We start from the raw sequence: 23,532 nt of genomic DNA, 5'->3' as shown, positions 1-23,532 counted from the left end.
GCTTGGCCCCTAAAGGTCCGGAGTGGTTCACGCCACTTCATCCCGCCGGGACCCCCGCCCCGCCAGATAGGGGAGAATCCCGGCCCTGATGTGAATCACTGCGGTTTCCAAAACGGGGACATGGTTATAGAAGGAAAGGTCGCTGGTTTTGAGAAGTGGTTGGGTAAATTCCAGCTCCCGAGGGCCAATCTGTTTTGGTATTGACAGGTACGTAACTTTTGGCGTAAGGAGAGTCCTTCCTTCCCCTTGGCACCCTCACCCTCATTGATAGATAGAGTTCTTTCACTGGTTGAGCTTGGGGAGGGGAAGAGATCGGACATTTACAGTCGGCCTGTATGACAGAGCAAGCTCCATTGAATGAGGTAAAGGGAAGTGGGAGAGGGAGCTGGGTCAGGTTGTTGATGGGGAGGTGTGGAATCAGGCTCCTCACAGGGTCAGCTCCACATCCTCATGTGCTACGCTCAGCTTGATTCAGCTCAAGGTGGTGCATAAGGTACATCTGAGGGCAGCTGAGTGGGCTTTATCTGGGAGTAGAGGATAGGTACGAGCGTTGTTCACGGGGTCCGACGAATCATATGCATATGTTCTGGTCTTGTCCTAAACCTGTAAGCTATTGGGTCACCTTCCTCAGCATCATGTCAGAGATTCTTGGGATTGAGTTGGAGTCTTGTCCATTAGTGGCTGTCTTTGGGGTCTCGGACTCACTGGAGCTGCAGAAGGGGGTGAAGGCGGATGTTCTTGTCTTTACCTCGCTAATAGTCCGAAGGTGAGTTCCGTTTGGGTGGAGGACTCCGGTTCCACCCAGTGCTTCATCCTGGTGAGTGACCTTATGGAGCTTTTGTACTTAGAAAAGGTCAAGAAAATCACGAGGGGGTCAGCAGAAGGGTTCTACTCGAGATGGTCTGTCATTTCCTATTTCAGGGAGCTGGTCACCGTCAGATGTTGGGGGGGGGGTATTTGTTTTATTTCAGGTTTTGTTTCAGTTGTTTTTCTTTTTTGGGGCGGGGGATTAAGTCTGGAATTGTATTTGTTGTGTAATATGATTTACAGTGCTATATTGAAAATTTTTTCTCAATAAAAACATTAAAAAAAGAACTAGAAAAACAACTTCCTCTTAAGATGCAGTGACCAGAAATGGACAGTGCTCTAATGCGGCCTAACCAGAGCATTAAAAAGCTGCAACATAGCTTCCACTTATTTATATTTCACCAACCAATCCATTCCAACACTTTCTGAACATTGACAACGATTACAGGTGAAACCTGACCGGTCTGGTGGAGGAAGTTGTAAAGGACCTACAGAGATGGGATGCACTCCCGCTTTCCCTGGCATGGAGGGTGCAGACGATCAAGATGAACGTGTTGTCCAGGTTCCTCGCCCTGTTCAGATCCATACCAATCAACATCCCCAAGGCTTTTTTTCATTCAGTTGACAAGATGATTATGCCGTTTGTGTTTTGGGGTGGGGGAGGAATCCAAGAATCCCCAAAACAGTACTGCAAAGAAGAAGAAACATGGGAGGCCTTGCCCTCCTGAACTTGCAATACTACCACCGGGCAGCCACGGTGGAAAGAGTGATAGGATGCGTGAAGGACCCAGGCACTGAATGGGTGAGGATGGAGGAGTCCCCCGGTACAGGAACGACCCTCGCCATGGCAGTGTTCCCATCCCCGCCAGCAAAACACTCAACAAGCCCAGTGGTGGTAACTACCATGAGAGCTTGGAACCAGATGAGGCAGCACTTTGGTCTGATCGAAATGTCCATCATATCCCCCATCTGCAGCAACCACAGGTTTCCACCAGCCATGCTGGACCCTAAGAGGTGGTGACAGGACGGGGTGATACTAATGGTTAGAGACTTTTACACGGGGGACAGCCTAGCGACTTAGAGGAACTGACGGAAAGACTGGAAGTACCAAACTGGAGCAAACCCTGACATCTGCAGAGACAACAGCATACCCACGAACCTCAAGAAGCACCATGCTGGAAGAGTTACTGGACATGGACAGCCTGGGGAAAGGAAACTGTGGGGACCTGTACGGACAACTCTTAGAAAGGACATGCGCCCCACTTGACGAGACATGGGAAAAATGGGAGTAAGAGCTAGGGACGCAAATAGGGTTGGGTATCTGGAGCGATGCACTGTGCAGGGCCAACTCCATCTCCTCCTAAGCCTCATGCAGCTGAAGGTGGTGCCCAGAGCATACCAGTCAAGAACCCAAATGAGCAGGTTCTTCCCGGAGGTGGAGGACAAATGTGAACTATGCCAGGGAGGCCCAGCCATCCATGCCCACATGTCTGGGACTGCCCCAGGCCTACGGCTTCTGGACATCGAGGCAATGTCCAAGGTTGTGGGGGTGAGGGTGGAGCAGTGCCTGAGTGGCAGTCTTTGGGGGTAGCGGATCAGCCAGAACTACGTATGGGGAAGGGGGCCGGCACCCTTGCCTTTGCTTCCCTAATCGCCGGCCGGAGAACGACTCCAAATGTGGTCCTACCAAGGTTCAATGGAGATTCAGTATAACCTCCCTACTTTTCACTTTCATCCCTCAAAGCCTAGTATTGGGTTTGATTTTTATTTTATGGCTTTGCTAACCTATGGTACAACTGTTGGTGATTCATGTATCCCTGAGATCCCTTTATTCCTCGACACTGCCTCAACTTGCACCGTCCAAGTAGAATACAACCACAGAATAGAACCATAGAAATTCTGCAGTGCAGAAGGAGGCCATTCAGCCCATCGAGTCTGCATTGACCCGCTGAAAGAGCACCCTACCTAGGCCCATTCCCACGTCCCATCCCTGTTAGCCCATAACCCCACCTAACCCACACAGCTTCGACACTAAGGGACAATTTAGCATGGCCAATCCACCTAACTCTCACAACTTTTAAAAAAATATATTTTTATTCGCCATATTTTCATCTTTTTTGCCATCCAGAGAAAGAAAACAAAAACAGAACAATCTCAATGACATAAAACTTTAAACCTAGACTCATAGAACGAAAACAAAACAATCCCCCGCTCAGCATTTAATGGCAATCAACTCCCGACTGCATGATGAACAAACCCCAAGAATTGTAGAACGCATCCTTCACCCTCCTCAACTCAAAATGCACCTTCTCCAGGGTCAAAAGCTCAGCAGGTCCACCCGCCACACTGAGGCAGTGTGGAGAAGCTGACCTCCACCCCAACAAGACCCGTCTATGAGTGATCAGCAAGGCGAAGGCTAAAGCGTCTGCCCCTGCACCTGCCTGCAATCCGGGCCGGTCCGATACCCCGGAGGTGTCTTCGAGGGGACCAAGCTCCACATCCAAATGCACAACCCCTGAGATCATGCCAAATACCTGCTGCCAATACATTTCAAGCTTCAGGCAGGACCAAAACATATGAAGATGATTTGTGCGGCCTCTCCCACATCACTCACAGACGTCCTCCACTCCCTCAAACAGCCAGCTCATCTTTGATTTTGTGAGGTGTGCCCTATATGCTACCTTCAATTGTCTCAGCCCCAACCATGCACCGTTTGCAGCACCCCTGCCCCCAGCTCTTCCTCCCACTTCACTTTAACCCCCTCCATGGACACCGTATCCTCCTCCAGGATCCTCCTGTAAATTGCCGATTCTCCAACACCCCCGCTGATAGTACCAACGCCAATATTGAGGAGGCCGGCGCTATCGGGAAGGTCGTGAAAACCATCCCTGCAAAACCTCGAACCTGCAGGTATCTAAACCCTTCTCTCTGCACCAACCCATACTTCTCTTTCCTTAATCCCCCTCTCATCCCATCTCCGAAACCTCACATCCAACCTCCCTGGCTCGAACCCACGATGCCCCCTAATTGGCATCCCCCTTGACCATTCACAAAGATGTGCAGGTTAGGTGGATTGGCCATGATAAATTGCCCTTAGTGTCCAAAATTGTCCTTAGTGTTGGGTGGGGTTACTGGGTTATGGGGATAGGGTGGAGGTGTTGACCTTGGGTAGGGTGCTCTTTACAAGAGCCGGTGCAGACTCGATGGACCGAATGGCCTCCTTCTGCACTGTAAATTCTATGATTCCCTCAGCTTAAAATGTTGCCCAAACTGTCTGCAGATCTTCAACGTGGCCACCATCAGAGTCACCGAGTACTTACCTGGTGCCACCGGGAGCAGCGCCGTTGCCAGAAATCGCAACCTCAATCCCCTACATGAGCCCTCCCCCATCGGGACAACCCCCCCCCCCCCCGACCCCGTGCTAAACCCAGTCCGCACCTTCTCCACATTCACTCTCCAGTAATAGTACAGTAAGTTTGGGAGGCTTAGCCCCCACTTGTAGCCCTCTTTGCAAGATCACCCTCCTAATCCTAGCCACCTTCCCCCCCCCCCGACCCAGATAAACAAGGAGATCAATTTGTCCACCTCCTTGAAGGAGTTTGGTAGAAAGACCAGCAGGCACTGAAATATCAACAAAAATCGCAGGAGCACATTCATTTGAACTGCCTGCACCCGGTCCGCCAACGACAGAAGGAGGTTGTCCCAGCTTGCCAAACCGACCTTCACCCTCCCCAGCAAATTAGTAAAATTATACCTTTTGGACCGCACCCCAGTCCCGAGCTACCTGCACCCCAAGAACCGAAAATGGGTTGCCACCAGACAAAATGGCAGCCCCCCCACCCCTACCTCCACTCCCAGCTGGGAGACCACAAAATACCCGCTCTTGCCCACGTTCAATTCATACCCCGAGAGCGACCCAAATCTTTTGAGCAGCCCCGTTATACTCCCCATCGACTCCAACATGTACAGTAACAGATGGTCAGCATACAAGGACACCCTATGCTCCAACCCCTCCCCAACTATCCCTTTGCACAACCTCAAGCCCCTTAGCGTGATGACCAAAGGCTTTATAGCCAGTGCAAACAGCAGAGGGAACATAAGAAAACCCTTGCCTTGCAGAGCAAAGTACCCAAATTCAAATTATTAGTGCAAACCCTCGCCCTCAGTCCCTTTTACAGCAGCCATACCCACGCTGTGAACCTCAGCCAGAATCCAAATCTTTTCAATACCGCCAACAAATAACCCCACTCGACCTGATCAAATGCCTTCTCTGCGTCCAGCCTTCATTTCCTTTCCCTCCACTGAGGACATGATCACATTTAACAACCTTCTCACATTCAAAAACTGCTTTCCCTTCACAAACCCTGACTGATCCTCTCCTATCACCTTTGGGAGACATGCCTCCAACCTTGCCGCTAGAACCCTTGTCAATATCTTGGCATCTACATTCAATCGGGATATGGGCCTATATGACCCACACTCCACCAGGTCCTTATCCTTGTTTCACAGCAGAGAGATCAAAGCCTGCCCCAACGTCTGTGGCAAGACCCTCCCTACCTATCATATCTTCAAACACTCCCACCATCAGCGGCGCCAACTTATCCTTAAACTTCTTATAGTATTCCACTGTGAACCGGTCTAATCCTGCCGCCTTCCCTTACTGCATCCTCCCAATTGCCTCCTGTTCCCCTACTGGACCCTGCAACCCTGCACTGTCCTCTTTTCCCCCAACCTCGGGTACTCCAACTCGTCCAGGAACTCCATCACCTCTTGCTCCTCTCCCGGTGGTTCTGACCTATACAGCTTCTTCTAGAATTCTTCAAAAACTTTATTGACCTACTCCGGGAGCACTACCAGCTTCCTTGTCTTATGCCACTCCTGAACTATCTCCCTTGCCGCCGCCTCGCTCCAGAGCTGGCTGGCCAACATATGCACTGCCTTTTCCCCGTGTTCATAGACCGTCCCCTCGCCCTTTTCAGCTGGCGCATCACTTTCCTTTTGGACAACTGGTCGAACTTCACCTGAAGCTCCTTTCTCTTGGCCAAAATTGGCAGGTCTGGGTCCCCTGCATACCTCCTATCCACCTACTGCATCTCCTCTATCAATTTTTGGCGCACCTTGTCCACCTTAGCCTCATACGAGATCACCTCCCCCCTTACTATTGCGTTCAGAGCTTCCCAAACCACCGACTGCGAAACGTCCCCTGTGCAATTAAACCCCACATATTCCTCAATCACCTTCCCAATCTTATCACAAAAGCTCCGGTCCGTTAACAGCCCCACGTCCATTCTCCACCCTGGCCTCTGAGCCATCTCCTTCTCCAGAACCACATCCAACCAATGCGACGCATGGTCCGAAATCACTCTCGCTGAATACTCTGACCCTTTGACCCCGGCCAATAATGCCTGCCCCACCATAAAAATGTCTATTCTCGAGTACACTTTATGTACCGGGGAGAAAAACGAATACTCCCTCTCCCTTGGGTGCAGGAACATCCAGGAGACAACTCCTCCCATCTCTCTCATGGGTCCAGCCACCGCCTGCCCTCCCACGACTGGGCCAGCGAGTGCGGCTGAGACCTATCCATCTCCGGCTCTGGCACCATATTCCAGGATGGAACCCAACACCCTGTTCACAACCCTGCAGTTGGGGCCATATACACTCGCCAGTGCCACCAACCTCCCCGCTAATGCCCCGTCACAATCTCCCCCCTTGTCCCTCCAATAAGCCATTGTCATAGCCCCAAGCCCTGCCCTTCAGGCCTGGCGTGTCCCGTCCCTTCGTTGCCGTCAAACACCCCCCCCCCCCTCACAGAATCCCCCCATTTACTTCCTCTTGAAAACACCTCTCCCGGTATCGATCCCATCCCCCCATCTTTCACACCTCCCAGGCCCATTGAAACCTGTTCGGCCAGGTTCGAATGGTCGCGGCCCCTCCCCCCACCACAATCCCATTCACTAGCCAACCTTCGCTTGCTGGTGTGGAGGCCCTGCCCAGCGCCTCGTCCTCATAGTCCCCTCCTCCATGATCTAATCCCTGGAAAACAAAGACACTCAAACATATCCAGTGTGCAAAGACTACGCTCCAGAAAAAGCACCATAACCCCGAAGCCCAATATTCTCATACCCTCTGCTACCTCATAGCAGAGGATCATAGATGTCACAGTGCAGAAGGAGGCCATTTGGCCCATCGAATCTGCACCGGCTCTTGGAAAGAGCACCCTTCCCAAGCCCACGCCTCCACCCTATCCCCATAACCCAGTAACCCCACCCAACACTAAGGGCAATTTTGGACACTAAGGGCAATTTAGCATGGCCAATCCACCTAACCTGCACATCTTTGGACTGTGGGAGGAAACCGGAGCACCCGGAGGAAACCCACGCACACTCGGGGAGAACGTGCAGACTCTGCACAGACAGTGACCCAAGCTGGGAATCGAACCTGGATCTGTGAAGCAATTGTGCTAACCACTGTGCTAACATGCTGCCCTAAACTACCCTTTTCTGGGTCTTCGACATTCCCCACCTTCCTTATGTCTTCCTTCACCAGCTTATCCAAACACTGTCCCTGGCACCAGACATTAAACTCCAAAAACCAGAGCCTCGAGCAGGAGCCACCCAACATGCGGCTTCCACCTATGTGCCGCCACAGGAAGTCTAACCCACACATCTTTAATAAGTTAATAATCTTTAATAAGTTAAAAAATAACCTCCCTCTTCTTCCTATAAACATTTACTGCCACACATTTATCTGATTTTGGCTTTGACTCCACTTTCCTGCCTGCTCCCCATAACCGTTGACTAGTTCAGGAATCTCTCTATCTCAGCCATGGAGATTTCCATGACTCAGTCTCCCCTGTTTGCTGTGGTAGAGAATTCCAAAGACTAGCAACCCTCAGAGAAGAACATCCTCCTCATCTCCATCTTAAATGGGGACCCCTTATTCTGAAACTGTGCTCCTAGTTCTCGATCCCTCCGCAAGGGGAAACAGTTTCTCAGGCGTCTAACCTGCTGAGCCCCCTCAGAAATGTATATATTTCAAAAAGATCACCTCTCATCCTTCTAAACTCCATTATAGGCCCAACCTGCTCAACCTTTCTTCATCAGACAACCCCCTTCATTCCCAGGAATCAGGCTGGCGAACCTATGTTAAAAGCAAATTACTGCGGATGCTGGAATCTGAAACGAAAGGGACAATGCTGGAAAATCTCAGCAAGTCTGGCAGCATCTGTAGGGAGAGAAAAGAGCTAACGTTTCGAGTCCAATGACTCTTCGTCAAAGCTGCTGACAAAGAGGCATCGGACTCGAAACATTAGCTCTTTTCTCTCCCTACAGATGCTGCCAGACTTGCTGAGATTTTCCAGCATTGTCCCTTTCGAACCTATGTTAAAGTTGTCTGTTGTGATGAATGGAAGGACATCATGAGCTGTAGACTGCATGTCATCCATTGTCTGTCTCTTCCATCCCTCTTTCCTCATTTTGTTCCTCGTGTTCACATATCCGACATACAATGCTATGTGCATGGTGCTTTTGTCTAACCATACTGAGATCTCTGAAAGAGAAGAGGTCTCAATTTCTCTCATCTTTGTTCTTGCAGCATAAACCCTGGCGGAAAGCTAAAACAATAGTGCGCTGCTCACCTTTTGTGGTCTCCTTCAAGAAACAATATTCATGGATTCAACTGGCTGGTCATTCAGGTAACTGACCTCATTTGTTTTCAGATTCATTCTTTCATGGGATGTGGACATTTACATCACTGGCATTTGTATTTGTTACCCTTCCATAATTGTCCTTCAACCAAGTGGCTTGCATGGCCATTTCAGAGTCAACCACATTGGTATGGTCTAGAGTCACATGGAGGCCCGACTAGGTAAGGACGGCAGGTTTTTCTTTCCTAAATGGGGCATATGTGAACCAGATGGGTTTTTGTGACAATCAATGATAGTACTATGATCACCACTACTGAGACTAGCTTTCACTGAATTGCATTTGAATTTTGCGAGCTGCCTGTGGTGGTATGGATATGAGCACTGCCATTGGTGCAGAGCACTGGCTTCCCATTGGCTCTGGCTGTTTATGTGCCTCTCGTCCGATTGGTTGGGACTAGTCATGTGCCTGCTCTCCAATTGGTCGAGAGGCAAGTAGGCCCCACCTCCGAGGCGGGGTATAAGTACCCAGAGTTAGAACATAGAACATAGAACAGTACAGCACAGAACAGGCCCTTCGGCCCTCGATGTTGTGCCGAGCAATGATCACCCTACTCAAACCCACGTATCCACCCTATACCCATAACCCAACAACCCTCCCCCCTTAACCTTACTTTTAAGGACACTACGGGCAATTTAGCCTGGCCAATCCACCTAACCCGCACATCTTTGGACTGTGGGAGGAAACCGGAGCGCCCGGAGGAAACCCACGCACACACGGGGAGGATGTGCAGACTCCGCACAGACAGTGACCCAGCCGGGAACCGAACCTGGGACCCTGGAGCTGTGAAGCATTTATGCTAACCACCATGCTACCATGCTGCCCCAAAGTTCCCGGCAGTCGGCCATTCTCTGTAGTCGACCACCGGGCTAACAACTAGCTGATTAAAGCCACAGTTCGGATCCTAAATGTGTCTTGAGTCGAATTGATGGTACATCACTGTCACTGTAGAGTTCGAACCCATACCCCAGGGCATTAATCCGGGACTCTCAATTACTAATCATTACCACTACACCACCATCTCACCCATGTTAATCCAGAAGTAACTTTCATTTGAGAATGACAGTTGTCTCATTGCCCCCTTTGAATTTGCTATTGTAATTAAAGAAATACATTTCTGTTGTAATCAAAGAATGAACTTTCATTCATCTGGCGGTTTTCACCAAGTTAGGAGACCCTACAGTGCTTTACGGTGGCTCAGTGGTTAGCACTGCTGCATCACAGTGCCAGAGACCCAGTGTTCGATTCCGGCCTTGGGTGGCTGTTTGTGTGGCGTTTGCACTTTCTACCCATGTCTACATGAATTTCCTCTGGGTTCTCTGGTTTCTTCTCACAGTCCAAAGATGTGCAGGTTGGGGGCCGCTTGGGGAGTTGGGGGGGTGGATGCTCCTTTGGGGGGCGGTGGGTGGCGTTGGTGTCTACTCACTCGTGCTGCCCGGTGTAGGTCGTTGACATTTTTCCAGCACTGGAGGCCAGTCCTCCTGGTCACACAACCTGAGCTAACGCTGCCGTCACCTCATCCTGTCTGGCTCACCCTCCGGGACGCTCGGGGGGAAAAGGACAACTCTCCTGGCCTCCGCAGCGTCCACGAGCCTCCCCAGGTCAGCGTCCCTGAATCTTGGGGCTGATCTCCTTGGTGCCATTGTTGCAAGCTGACAGGAGCAAGTGCAGCTTAAGTGCCGCTCAACCTTGTTAGCCGGCGCCATCACGCCCTCAAGAGCAGCGATTCTGACCCCTACAGGGGGGCCAGCATGGCATCTCCTGCTGGTGGTTTACGGAATCTTGGGCGGGATTCTCTCAGCCCACGCCGGGCCGGAGAATCGTCGGGATTGTGCGAATTGCGTGACTAGCTCCGACTCCGGAGAGGGGGGAATCAGCGGCATTGGCGCAGTGCTGGTCGGGAGGCTGCACTAGGTGGCCCCCCCGGCGATTCTCCGCCCCGTATGTGCCGAGCAGCCGCACAAAAAATCCGAGTCCCGCCGGCGCCGTCCACGTGTGGTCTTACCCGGCGGAATCTCGGTGTGCATCCATCCGGGGGTGGCCTTGTAGGGTGGGGCTCCACTGTGGCCTGGCCCGCGATCGGGGCCTACAGATCAGCGAGCCGGGACTTCTTTTGCTCCGCGCCGGCCCCTGTACACCTACGCCACGTTGTGTCACGGCCGGCGTAGAGTTGGAAGCCACTGCGCATGCGCGCTTTGCTGCTGGTCCAACTGCGTATGCACAGACCCACGGCGCCCATCTGATGCCGGCATCGGCCGCTGGAGTGGCGTGGGTCGCTCCAGCTGCCGTGCTGGCCCCCTGTCGGGTCAAAATCGCTGCTCCTGGGGGCATGTTGGCGCCGGCGTGAAACGCAACGGCGTTTATGACGGCGTCAACACTTAACCTCAGGATCAGAGAATCCTGCCCTGTGTCTATAAAAACCCACATTGTTGGCAACTCTTGTGATTGCTAACTCGCATGCAAGGTTGGCAACTCTCCCTTTTTGTAGAGTCTCCAGGAATTAAAGATTAATCTCCAAGATACTGCTGGTAGCAATCGGAGATAAAAATCACAGAGATGTTAAAATTAAACCTTCTCTCAGTGTTTTTGTTATTTCGATTTTTAAATATTTTCCCCTATGTACCCTATTGAATCTTTTAACCTTATTAAACACCTCAGTTAGACCATCCCTTAATCTTCTATCGTCAAGGGAACACAAGCCTACACTAGGGCTGGAATCCCCACCCCCCTGCACACTATTGGTCACTGGTGGGATTTGTTGGACCCGCCGAGGTCAGTGGCCATTTGCGTGGCTCATCGACTGTGCCACTGGGAAACCTGCCTTGGGCGGGAGCAGAAAATCCCATCTGCGAAAGAGGTGGGAAGGGCGTTAAAGCAAATCTTGGCCTGGGATACCTGTCCCAGAATTTAACTTTTTTTTCCCCCAGTGCCATCCAGGCGAAATACAGAACAAACTTTCATGCAATACGGACAAATTATGAAGAATGATAAAAGGGGGCCATTTGGTCAGGGATCACGTTGGGGGTAATGTCTTCTTTGGGGGAAACGAGGAGGTTCTGATAATGATCTTTGAGAGGATCACAAGCAAGATTGGAGTATTCTTGCACTCCTCCTCGACACCTGAGAATGCCACACAAATGCTAACACAGCGCCTTGTTCTGTTTGTCACTTAGGTAGTTTCAAGGCAGGCAATGGTGGGAAGATCCTGAAGAAGTACTGTGAGAATGAGAAGATGTGCTTTGAACAATTAAAACTGGATTCGCTGGCTCCCTTTGTACCCCAATACCATGGCGTTACGGATGAAGAAGGAGAGCAGTACATTCAGCTGGATGATTTATTGGCTGAGTTTGACAGTCCATGTGTCATGGACTGTAAAATGGGAATAAGGTAGGTGACAATATCTGTGTCATCCGCATAGGTATTTCTGATTAACTGCAATCGACCTCATGCCATGAAGGGAACTAGCAGTTATATACTATCTTTCCGAGGACTTTACCGACATATAAATGCTTCTGAACTGTAGGGTAGAACATAGAACAGTACAGCACAGAACAGGCCCTTCGGCCCTCGATGTTGTGCCGAGCAATGATCACCCTACTCAAACCCAGTAGGGTAGGGACTGTTAAAATATGACAGCCACTTTGCTGATAGGACTACCCCTGAACTCTGTGTTAGACTGAGCATCAAGGTTTTTATTCATCAATAAACTTGGGTGAAAAGTCAGGGTTCATAGTGCAGGCACAATTTCTGTTTCTTCGCAAGGGCAATGGCCAACGTGTATGCTTATTCTCCATCATTCTTGACATGCAGCAGGATAACTGGTAAACTGGGAGCACAGCAGAGACCATCTGAAGTGACCATTGAAAATTGATTATCCCAGTGCTCTCCTGGCCAGTCTCCTACCTGACACCTGCCATAACATGAACAGGCTGAAACTCTGCTTTATTATGTCATCTAGTACCAGGTCAGGTTTCCTATTCAGCCGAGTGTTCGCTGATCCACATTGTTTTCAAATTCCTCAGTGGACTGACACATTCCTATCTCTGTCACCTCCTCTGACTCCACAGCTCTCGGGATATCTGCGCTCCTCCAATTATGGCCTCGATCTTGAGCCTCCCCATTGGCCACCTGTCCACCATTGGTGGCCGTGCCTTCAGTAACCAAGAACCCAAGCTCTAGATTTTCCTCTTCAAATGTTTTTTTTTTTTAATTTAGATTAGCCAATTATTTTTTCCAATTAAGGGGCAATTTAGCGTGGCCAATCCACCTACTCTGCACATTTTTGGGTTGTGGGGGCGAAACCCACGCAGACCTCTTCAATTGTTTTTGATTCTCTACTTCACTCTTGTCATTTAGGACATTCCTTAAAACCTATCTCTTACCCCACACTTTTGGTCATCTGTCCTATGAATTTCCTTATGTGGCCCTCTCTCAGTTTATGGGCCTGTGAAGCATCTTGGGGGATTTACTATGTTAAAAGTGCGACATAAATGCAAGTTGCAAGTTATTGTTGTTGAACTGGGACCACCTAGTGAACGGTGGGCGGCACAATGGTTAGTACTGCTGTCTCACAGCGACAGGGTGACTCTGTGGAGTTTGTATGTTTTCTCGTATCTGCGTGAGTTTCCTCCGGGTGCTCTGATTTCCTCCCACTGTCCAAAGATATGCAGGTTAGGTGCACTGGCCATGCTAAATTGCCCCTTAGTGTCCAAAGATGTACAGCTCAGGTGGAGTTATGGGGTTGCGGGCATCGGGCGGGGGAATGGACCAAGGTAAGATACACTTTCAGAGGATCTGTGCAGACTCGATGGGCTGAATGGCCCCCTTCTGCACTGTAGGAATTCTCTGGTTCTTTGAACCACTGGACTAGGACAGACCAACGACCATCTAGACTGGGCCCGGTAGGGTGACTAACTGGAGTGGGATCTATATAATTATCAGCAATTGTATATGGGCAAGATGTAACATGACTATCGGGCTGATGTAGCACAGTGGGCTAAACATCTAGCTTGTAATGCAGAACAAGGCAGCGACGTGGGTTCAATTCCCGTACCAGCCTCCCTGAACAGGCGCCGGAATGTGGCGACTAGGGGCTTTTCACAGTAGCTTCATTGAAGCCTACTTGTGACAATAAGCTATTATTATTAGGGGCTGGTTTAGCACAAGGCGAAATCGCTGGCTTTGATAGCAGACCAAAGCAGGCCAGCAGCACGGTTCAATTCCCGTTCCAACCTCCCCGAACAGGTGCCAGAATGTGGCGACTAAGGTCTTTTCACTGTAACTTCATTTGATGCCAACTTGTGACAATAAGCGATTTTCATTTCATTTCAAGTAACTTACTGTGCTGCAAACGATACCAGAGCACACAATTCAATCAGCAAGGCTTCCATTTACAGCCAATCACTTACGTTTTCAGTGTGTTTCGAAGCTGACTGTGTATTTACAAGTCACCTCGTTCTACTGTAACAAAATGGACTGAAGAAGCAATCACAAATGGTTCAGTTTCTTAAATCTGCGATCACCCCCGCCCCCCCACAGAACCACAGGCAGCCTGCAATGCTGTTTTTTGTACTGCAGCTTCCAATCTCTGATTGGCTGATTTGTAGAATGCTAGCTCACCAAGCAGAGATAAGAGGAGTGTAGCTGACAACGATATAGATTTTTATCAACACCGGATCTGTGTTTCCCCTCTAGGACTCCACTGCTTGGAAACCACAAGAATCGTATTGAGCTTGTTTGCTGCTGTTGGTCCCCCCCTTGCCTCACTGTTATAGTTATTTTTGAGGTTTCACATTTTTATGTTGTAAGTATGGTGCAAGGCAGAGTGCGACAACAGTCTGATTTCTGAGATATTCACGTGGCCAGCGTCTGAAACCCATTCATAAACATGGTGGCCCGTGTGGAATATTTGGAAGCACAAGTGTCCAGTGCTTATTTGACATGTAAGATTCAGCAAACTCTGATCACTACTGTGTGCAAAGTGTGCGAGAGAAGCAACTCACCTGGACCTCTGCCTCAACTTTCAGCTTTACCCAGCAACTCAGTGGCTCTCGAGTCAGCGGTTGTGGGATCCTGGGCCCACCCCAGAGGCTGGAGCCCATAATCCAGACTGGCACTCCAGTGCGGCACAGAGGGGAGTGCGGCACCTTGCGGGGGGGGGGGGGGGGGGGGGGGAGACTGCGACACCAGGGAGTACTACACCACTGAAGGTGCTTCCTTTTGATGAGGTGGTGAACCTCGGCCAGTCACCCATCGCAGTTGGGCACGTGCAATTCCCGTGGCATCTATTTCAACAAAAGCAGGGGCTCTCTCTCCAATGTGCTGGGAAATCTTTAGCTTTGAAGACCGTGATGTACACCTGAACTGTTGTAATGGAGGAAGCAGTCAATATGTGCACAACAACAGTTAATCTGTTTTGTGTGATTTTTAAAAAAAAATTTAGAGTACCCAATTATTTTTTCCAATTAAGGTGCAATTTAGCATGGCCAATCCACCTATCCTGAACATCTTTTGGGTTGTGGGGGCGAAACCCACGCAGACACGGGGAGAATGTGCAAACTCCACACGGACAGTGACCCAGGGCCGGGATTCGAACCCGGGTCCTCAGCGCCGTAGGAAGCAATGCTAACCACTGTGCCATCGTGCTGCTTGTTTTGTGTGATGTTAGGAGATAAATACTGGCCAGTGCAACGGGAAATCTCCCCAGCTGTTTTTCGATCAGTGATTTTACATGCATTTGAAAGGGCAGATAGGGCCTCAGTTTAATATGTTACCAGACTGGCAGAATCACTGTCAATCGGGATCATGCACTCAAGCCCCTGGAGTGAGGCTTGAACCTTTGACTCAGAGGTGAGGATGTGGCCAACTGAGCTAAGATTGCTACATTGCCACAACAATTGCAGTAGAACTGGGACTGAGCCCTGGGTCAGAACAGAATGAGTCCCAGTGACATCATGGACTGGATCTTTACTGCCTTGGTTTTTTCCAAATAGGAACGGGACTATTTCCAGGTCCTGGCCCCATGAGGGCCACCCGCCTGCGAGGTCTTAAGAGAGTTGGCCAATTAAGCAGCTGCCTCCGGGAGCGTGTCCAGTTAAAAGTGGCAGGCAGGCTGTCCAGACACGAGGACAAATAGGCGTACCTGAGGCTCGAGGCGACTGGCAGCTCCAATCAGAAAAAGTGGCCTCGCTGATGTAGGCGGGAGACCGCGAGGTGCCTCAAGATGGGAGGCACCATCTGAGCAATTCAGAAAAGGCTGAGTAAACTGTGACCAGAACTGCCAGAATATCATTGCAGAGGGAGAACCTCTCCATGGGGGTGACTCGTGGCCGTGGCCGTGGCCTTCTTGTATCTGTGGCTCCACGGGTTTGAGGGGGAAAAGTTAAAGAAGACCTAGATGGTCCCCTCTCCCCTGGCTGCTGCTACTGGGAGGTCACCTACAGGCACATTCTGCACTTTGACTTGAGCCAGTAAGATTCTAACGGACATCACCAATGTGCCCCTAAGTGGGGACCTAGTTGCTTAAAATTAGCCACCAGCTGCTGCTGGGCGGGTAGCTGACACCAAGACCACCCCACCTTTGACAAGATCATGAAAAATGAAATGAAATAAAAATTGCTTATTGTCACAAGTAGGCTTCAAATGAAGTTACTGTGAAAAGCCCCCAGTCGCCACATTCCGGCGAGGCTGGTACGGGAATTGAACCATGCTGCTGGCCTGCCTTGGTGTGCTTCAAAAGCCAGCGATTTAGCCCAGTGTGCTAAACCAGCCCCAATATAGATTTTGGTTCCTGTCCCACCATCAAACCTGCCTGAGCATGCCCAGGACGGTTCTGTCCCACATCCCTCATCCCACATCCCTCAAAACTCTCTCCTCAGTGAGGTGGGAACTCTTTCACAACCCAACCGCATCGCGGCTTATCATTCTGAGAACAAATGGTTTGTTCCATGACCTCATCTGTTACTTCATGTGGAAGGCCTTTGTGTGGGCCTGAATCCTACTTCTTCCAGGCCCTGAGAGGGACCGCATTCACCATTCTGTTCCGGTTCTGGACTGACATTCTCGGAATTGCCCACCTGTGCTCCGAGCCTGACTTCCATATAAGATCCTGAGGTGTCTTGATGGGGTCTCTGCGGGGAGGATGGATGAAGTGTTCTGGCCCTTCCCGTCAGCGGGTCTTGCTGATGATGCCCCCCCCCCACCGGTAGACATCAATCGTGCCATAAGATCCCGCCGCCAGCCAATGGCGGGCTTCCTCTCCCACTGGAAAATACTTTAAGGAGGCAGGAACATTCCGCCCAGCCTTCGAATATTTTTCAACCAGAGGGAGATAGTCATTTGATAAGCAAAGAGATGAATGGTTATTGGGGGAATTTGGGATTGAGGTTACATTCTGATCAGCCACAATCTTATAGGCTCGAGGGGCCGAGTGGCCTACTCCTGTGCCAATTTGTATGTTCGTATAACTACTCCCTTAACTTCCTTGTTATGATCTGCAGGGCCGATTTCCGGTATTGGGTTGTAAGAGCACTCTCAATTGAGATGACATTTAGAATCTAACCACTGTTAAACCCAGCGAAAATACCAGAAATAAAGGACTTAAATAGTCATCACACTTTTCATGAGTCAACTGTGTTGGACTCTCGTCTCTGAGTCAAGTCCCACTCCAGAAACTTGACCATTAAAATCCAGGCTCACATTCTATTGCAGCACTCAGGGAGTGCTGAGGGTGTGCCGACTTTCAGATGCGGTTAAACTGAGGCCCTGTCTACGCCCTAAGTTGGTCATAAAAGATCGCAGACAAGATTCTGAAGAAGAGTGATGGAGTCTCTGGAGTCCTTGTCAATATTCAGCCCTCCCCAACATTACAAAGGCAGATTGTCTTGTCAGTATCACGTTGCTGTTAATGGGAGCTTGCTGTGCACAGATTTGCTGCTGTCCTTCCACATTAGAATGGTGACCGCTCCTCAAAAGTACTTCCATCGGCTGTAAAGCGCTTTGGGACACCCTTTTGTCTTGAGAGGCACTGTATAAATGCAACATCCTCCCCCCTTTCATGATCTCAGGACAGCCGAAAGAGACTTGCCAGCCAATGAATTAATGAGTATAGACTGTTGTAATGGGCAGAATGGCAACACCCAATTAGCACAAATCAAGGTCCCAGAAGCAGCAACGGGTTAATGAGCAGATTTAATGATATTCGGTTCATCAGAGAATGAGGAATGTGGGATACAACAGTATTTCAGTGAGGGTGTAGGATAATCCCGAGAATACAGTGATCGGTGTGGACTATATCAGTGTATGCTGCAGTGATCGGTGTGGGCTATATCAGTGTATGTTGCAGTGATCGGTGTGGGCTATATCAGTGTATGTTGCAGTGATCGGTGTGGGCTATCTCAGTGTATGTTGCAGTGATCGGTGTGGGCTATATCAGTGTATGTTGCAGTGATCGGTGTGGGCTATATCGGTGTATGTTGCAGTGATCGGTGTGGGCTATATCGGTGTATGTTGCAGTGATCGGTGTGGGCTATATCGGTGTATGTTGCAGTGATCGGTGTGGGCTATATCAGTATATGTTGCAGTGATCGGTGTGGGCTATATCAGCGTATGTTGCAGTGATCAGTGTGGGCTATATCGGTGTATGTTGCAGTGATCGGTGTGGGCTATATCAGTATATGTTGCAGTGATCGGTGTGGGCTATATCGGTGTATGTTGCAGTGATCGGTGTGGGCTATATCAGTGTATGTTGCAGTGACCGGTGTGGGCTATATCGGTGTATGTTGCAGTGATCGGTGTGGGCTATATCAGTGTATGTTGCAGTGATCGGTGTGGGCTATATCGGTGTATGTTGCAGTGATCGGTGTGGGCTATATCAGTATATGTTGCAGTGATCGGTGTGGGCTATATCGGTGTATGTTGCAGTGATCGGTGTGGGCTATATCAGTATATGTTGCAGTGATCGGTGTGGGCTATATCAGTGTATGTTGCAGTGATCGATGTGGGCTATATCGGTGTATGTTGCAGTGATCGGTGTGGGCTATATCAGTATATGTTGCAGTGATCGGTGTGGGCTATATCGGTGTATGTTGCAGTGATCGGTGTGGGCTATATCAGTGTATGTTGCAGTGATCGGTGTGGGCTATCTCAGTGTATGTTGTAGTGATCGGTGTGGACTATATCGGTGTATGTTGCAGTGATCGGTGTGGGCTATATCGGTGTATGTTGCAGTGATCGGTGTGGGCTATATCAGTGTATGTTGCAGTGATCGGTGTGGGCTATATCAGTGTATGTTGCAGTGATCGGTGTGGGCTATATCAGTGTATGTTGCAGTGATCGGTGTGGGCTATCTCAGTGTATGTTGCAGTGATCGGTGTGGGCTATATCGGTGTATATTGCAGTGATCGGTGTGGGCTATATCAGTATATGTTGCAGTGATCGGTGTGGGCTATATCAGTGTATGTTGCAGTGATCGGTGTGGGCTATCTCAGTGTATGTTGCAGTGATCGGTGTGGGCTATATCGGTGTATATTGCAGTGATCGGTGTGGGCTATATCAGTGTATGTTGCAGTGATCGGTGTGGGCTATATCAGTGTATGTTGCAGTGATCGGTGTGGGCTATATCAGTGTATGTTGCAGTGATCCGTGTGGGCTATATCAGTGTATGTTGCAGTGATCGGTGTGGGCTATATCAGTGTATATTGCAGTGATCGGTGTGGGCTATATCGGTGTATGTTGCAGTGATCGGTGTGGGCTATCTCAGTGTATGTTGCAGTGAGGAGTGTGGAGAATATTACAGTCAGGACCTTGCGGTAAATCATAAGCAGTGTGATCTGTATCAGAGAGTGTTACAGTGAGGGTAGAGGCTATTTCAGAGACTGTTACAACAATAACAACATGTAGTTAACATAGCAAAATGTTCCAAGGCTCAAGTGCTATTAATATAAACTTTGATGTCAGGCTACAGAATGATAAATTAGGACAGGACAGGTGACTAAACGTTTGAGAGAGAATGGGAGGGACCGAGGGGTTTATGGAAGCAATTATTGAGCTCCGCCTCAAGGCAGCTAAAGGTAAGGACACACTTGAATGCAGCAATTAAAATGGTGATTACACCAGATAGAGGAATTAAAGTGTTCCAAAATAGGGAAGGGCGAGGCACTGGGGAGACAAGACAACAAGGATGCAGATTATAAAATTGAGGAGTCGCCACACCTGGAGCCAATCAGAAGTTGGGTGATGGGAAATTAGACTTGGCAAGTTTTCAGATACGGGCAGCAGAGCAGGGTGGAAGATAGGAAGCCGTTCAGATGTGCAGTGGAACAGTCACGCCTGGAGGCAACAGAAGAATGCATGAAAACAGCAGCAGATGATCTGAGGCAGGGGAAGAGATGGGTGATGTCACAAACGTAGAATTAGGCAATCATGCTCGTCTTGTTGCACTGAGGCGTGTGGGATATATCATGGTTACAGCTACACTGAGGGGTGCCGGACATATCAGTGTTAATGTGGGGTGCGGGATGTATCAGTGTTACAGTGAAGGGTGTGGGATATATCAGTGTTACAGTGAAGGGTGTGGGATATATCAGTGTTACAGTGAAGGGTGTGGGATATATCAGTGTTACAGTGAAGGGTGTGGGATATATCAGTGTTACAGTGAAGGGTGTGGGATATATCACTGTTAATGAGGAGTATGGGATATATCAGTGTTACAGTGAAGAGTATGGGGTGTATCAGTGTCACAGTGAGGGTTGTGGGGTATATCAGTGTTACAGTGAGGGGTGTGGGATATATCAGTGTTACAGTGTGGGGTATATCAGTGTCACAGTGAGGGTTGTGGGGTATATCAGTGTTACAGTGAGGGGTGTGGGATATATCAGTGTTACAGTGAGGGGTGTAGGGTATATCAGTGTCACAGTGAGGGTTGTGGGGTATATCAGTGTTACAGTGAGGGGTGTGGGATATATCAGTGTTACAGTGAGGGGTGTGGGGTATATCAGTGTCACGGTGAGGTTTGTGGGGTATATCAGTGTTACAGTGAGGGGTGTGGGATATATCAGTGTTACAATGAGGGGTGTGGGGTATATCAGTGTTACGATGAGGGGTGTGGGATATATCAGTGTTACAGTGAGGGGTGTGGGGTATATCAGTGTTACAGTGAGGGGTGTGGGGTATATCAGTGTCACAGTGAGGGTTGTGGGGTATATCAGTGTTACAGTGAGGGGTATATCAGTGTGACAATGAGGGGTGTGGGGTATATGAGTGTTACGGTGAGGGGTATATCAGTGTTATAGTGAGGGGTGTGGGGTATATCAGTGTCACCGTTAGGGGTGTGGGTATATCAGTGTTACAGTTAGGGGTGTGGTTATATCAGTGTCACAGTGAGGGGTGTGGGGTATATCAGTGTTACGATGAGGATATGTGGAGTATATCAGTGTTAGGGTGACGGGTGGAGTATATCAGTGTTACAGTGAGGGATATATCAGTGTTACAGTGAGGGGCATGGGCATATCAGTGTTACAGGGTATGTCATGTTACAGTGAGGAGTGTGGGGTATATCGGTGTTACAGTGAGGGATATATCGGTGTTACAGTGAGGGGTGTGGGCTATATCAGTGTTAGAGTGAGGTGTGTGGGATATATCAGTGTTACAGTGAGGGGTATATCGGTGTTACAGTGAGGGGTATATCAGTGTTACAGTAAGGGGTATATTAGTGTTACAGTGAGGGGTATATCGGTGTTACAGTGGGGGGTCTATCAGTGTTACAGTGAGGGGTATATTAGTGTTACAGTGAGGGGTATATCAGTGTTACAGTGAGGGGTGTGGGGTATATCGGTGTTACGGTGAGGGGTATATCAGTGTTGCAGTGAGGGGTGTGGGGTATATCAGTGTCACAGTGAGGGGCGTGGGGTATATCAGTGTTACGGTGTGGGGTATATCAGTGTTACAGTGAGGGGTATATCGGTGTTACAGTGGAGGTATATCAGTGTTACAGTGGGGGGTATATCGGTGTTACAGTGGGGGGTATATCGGTGTTACAGTGGGGGATATATCAGTGTTACAGTAGGGGGTATATCGGTGTTACAGTGGGGGGTATATCGGTGTTACAGTGGGGGGTATATCAGTGTTACAGTGAGGGGTATATCAGTGTGTTACAGTGGGGGGTATATCAGTGTTACAGTGGGGGGTATATCAGTGTTACAGTAGGGGGTATATCGGTGTTACAGTGGAGGTATATCAGTGTTACAGTGAGGGGTATATCGGTGTTACAGTGGGGGGTATATCAGTGTTACAGTGAGGGGTATATCGGTGTTACAGTGAGGGGTATATCAGTGTTACAGTGAGGGGTATATCGGTGTTACAGTGGGGGGTATATCAGTGTTACAGTGAGGGGTATATCAGTGTTACAGTGAGGGGTATATCAGTGTTACAGTGGGGGGTAGATCGGTGTTACAGTGAGGGGTATATCAGTGTTACAGTGAGGGGTATATCAGTGTTACAGTGAGGGGTATATCAGTGTTACAGTAGGGGGTATATCAGTGTTACAGTGAGGGGTATATCGGTGTTACGGTGAGGGGTATATCGGTGTTACGGTGAGGGGTATATCAGTGTTACTGTGAGGGGTATATCAGTGTTACAGTGAGGGGTATATCAGTGTTACAGTGGGGGGTATATCAGTGTTACGGTGAAGGGTATATCGGTGTTACAGTGAGGGGTATATCAGTGTTACAGTGAGGGGTATATCAGTGTCACAGTGAGGTGTGTGGGCTGTATCAGTGTTACAGTGGGGGGTATATCAATGTTACGGTAAGGGGTATATCGGTGTTACAGTGAGGGGTATATCAGTGTTGCGGTGAGGGGTATGTCGGTGTTACAGTGAGGGGTGTGGGGTATATCAGTGTTACAGTGAGGGGTGTGGGATATATCGGTGTTACAGTGAGGGGTATATCAGTGTTACAGTGGGGGGTATATCAGTGTTACGGTGAAGGGTATATCGGTGTTACAGTGAGGGGTATATCAGTGTTACAGTGAGGGGTATATCAGTGTCACAGTGAGGTGTGTGGGCTGTATCAGTGTTACAGTGGGGGGTATATCAGTGTTACAGTGGGGGGTATATCAGTGTTACAGTGAGGGGTATATCGGTGTTGCGGTGAGGGTATATCAGTGTTACAGTGAGTGGTATATCGGTGTTACAGTAGGGGGTATATCAGTGTTACAGTGAGGGGTATATCAGTGTTACAGTGAGGGGTATATCGGTGTTACAGTGAGGGGTATATCGGTGTTACAGTGAGGGGTACATCGGTGTTACAGTGAGGGGTATATCAGTGTTACAGTGAGGGGTATATCAGTGTTACAGTGAGGGGTATATCGGTGTTACAGTGAGGGGTATATCGGTGTTACAGTGAGGGGTACATCGGTGTTACAGTGAGGGGTATATCAGTGTTACAGTGAGGGGTATATCAGTGTTACAGTGGGGGGTATATCAATGTTACAGTGAGGGGTATATCAGTGTTACAGTGGGGGGTATATCGGTGTTACAGTGGGGGGTATATCAGTGTTACAGTGAGGGGTGTATCGGTGTTACAGTGGGGGGTATATCGGTGTTACAGTGAGGGGTATATCTGTGTTACAGTGAGGGGTATATCGGTGTTACAGTGGGGGGTATATCAGTGTTACAGTGAGGGGTATATCAGTGTGGCAGTGAGGGGTATATCGGTGTTACAGTGGGGGGTATATCAGTGTTACAGTGAGAGGTATATCAGTGTTACAGTGAGGGGTATATCGATGTTACAGTGAGGGGTATATCGGTGTTACAGTGAGGGGTGTGGTATATATCGGTGTTATAGTGAGGGATATATCAGTGTTACAGTGAGGGGTATATCGGTGTTACAGTGAGGGGTATATCGGTGTTACAGTGAGGGGTATATCGGTGTTACAGTGAGGGGTATATCAGTGTTACAGTGAGGGGTATATCAGTGTTACAGTGAGGGGTATATCAGTGTTACAGTGAGGGGTATATCAG

At 49.3% G+C, this 23,532-nt stretch overlaps 1 protein-coding gene across 1 annotated transcript in view; it reads left to right on the top strand.

Annotated features, from left to right (window-relative positions):
* Positions 1-23,532, top strand: part of itpka (inositol-trisphosphate 3-kinase A) — an 87,127-nt gene that overhangs the window by 47,398 nt on the left and 16,197 nt on the right. The window contains exons 2-3 of the mRNA XM_038784035.1: positions 8,404-8,503; positions 11,687-11,900. Of these exons, the coding sequence (XP_038639963.1) occupies positions 8,404-8,503; positions 11,687-11,900 (314 nt within the window). The remainder of the gene's footprint in view (positions 1-8,403; positions 8,504-11,686; positions 11,901-23,532) is intronic.

Source organism: Scyliorhinus canicula, chromosome 2, assembly GCF_902713615.1.
Source record: "Scyliorhinus canicula chromosome 2, sScyCan1.1, whole genome shotgun sequence".
Lineage (NCBI taxonomy): Eukaryota > Metazoa > Chordata > Chondrichthyes > Carcharhiniformes > Scyliorhinidae > Scyliorhinus > Scyliorhinus canicula.
This window is presented reverse-complemented; position numbering and strand designations above follow the sequence as displayed.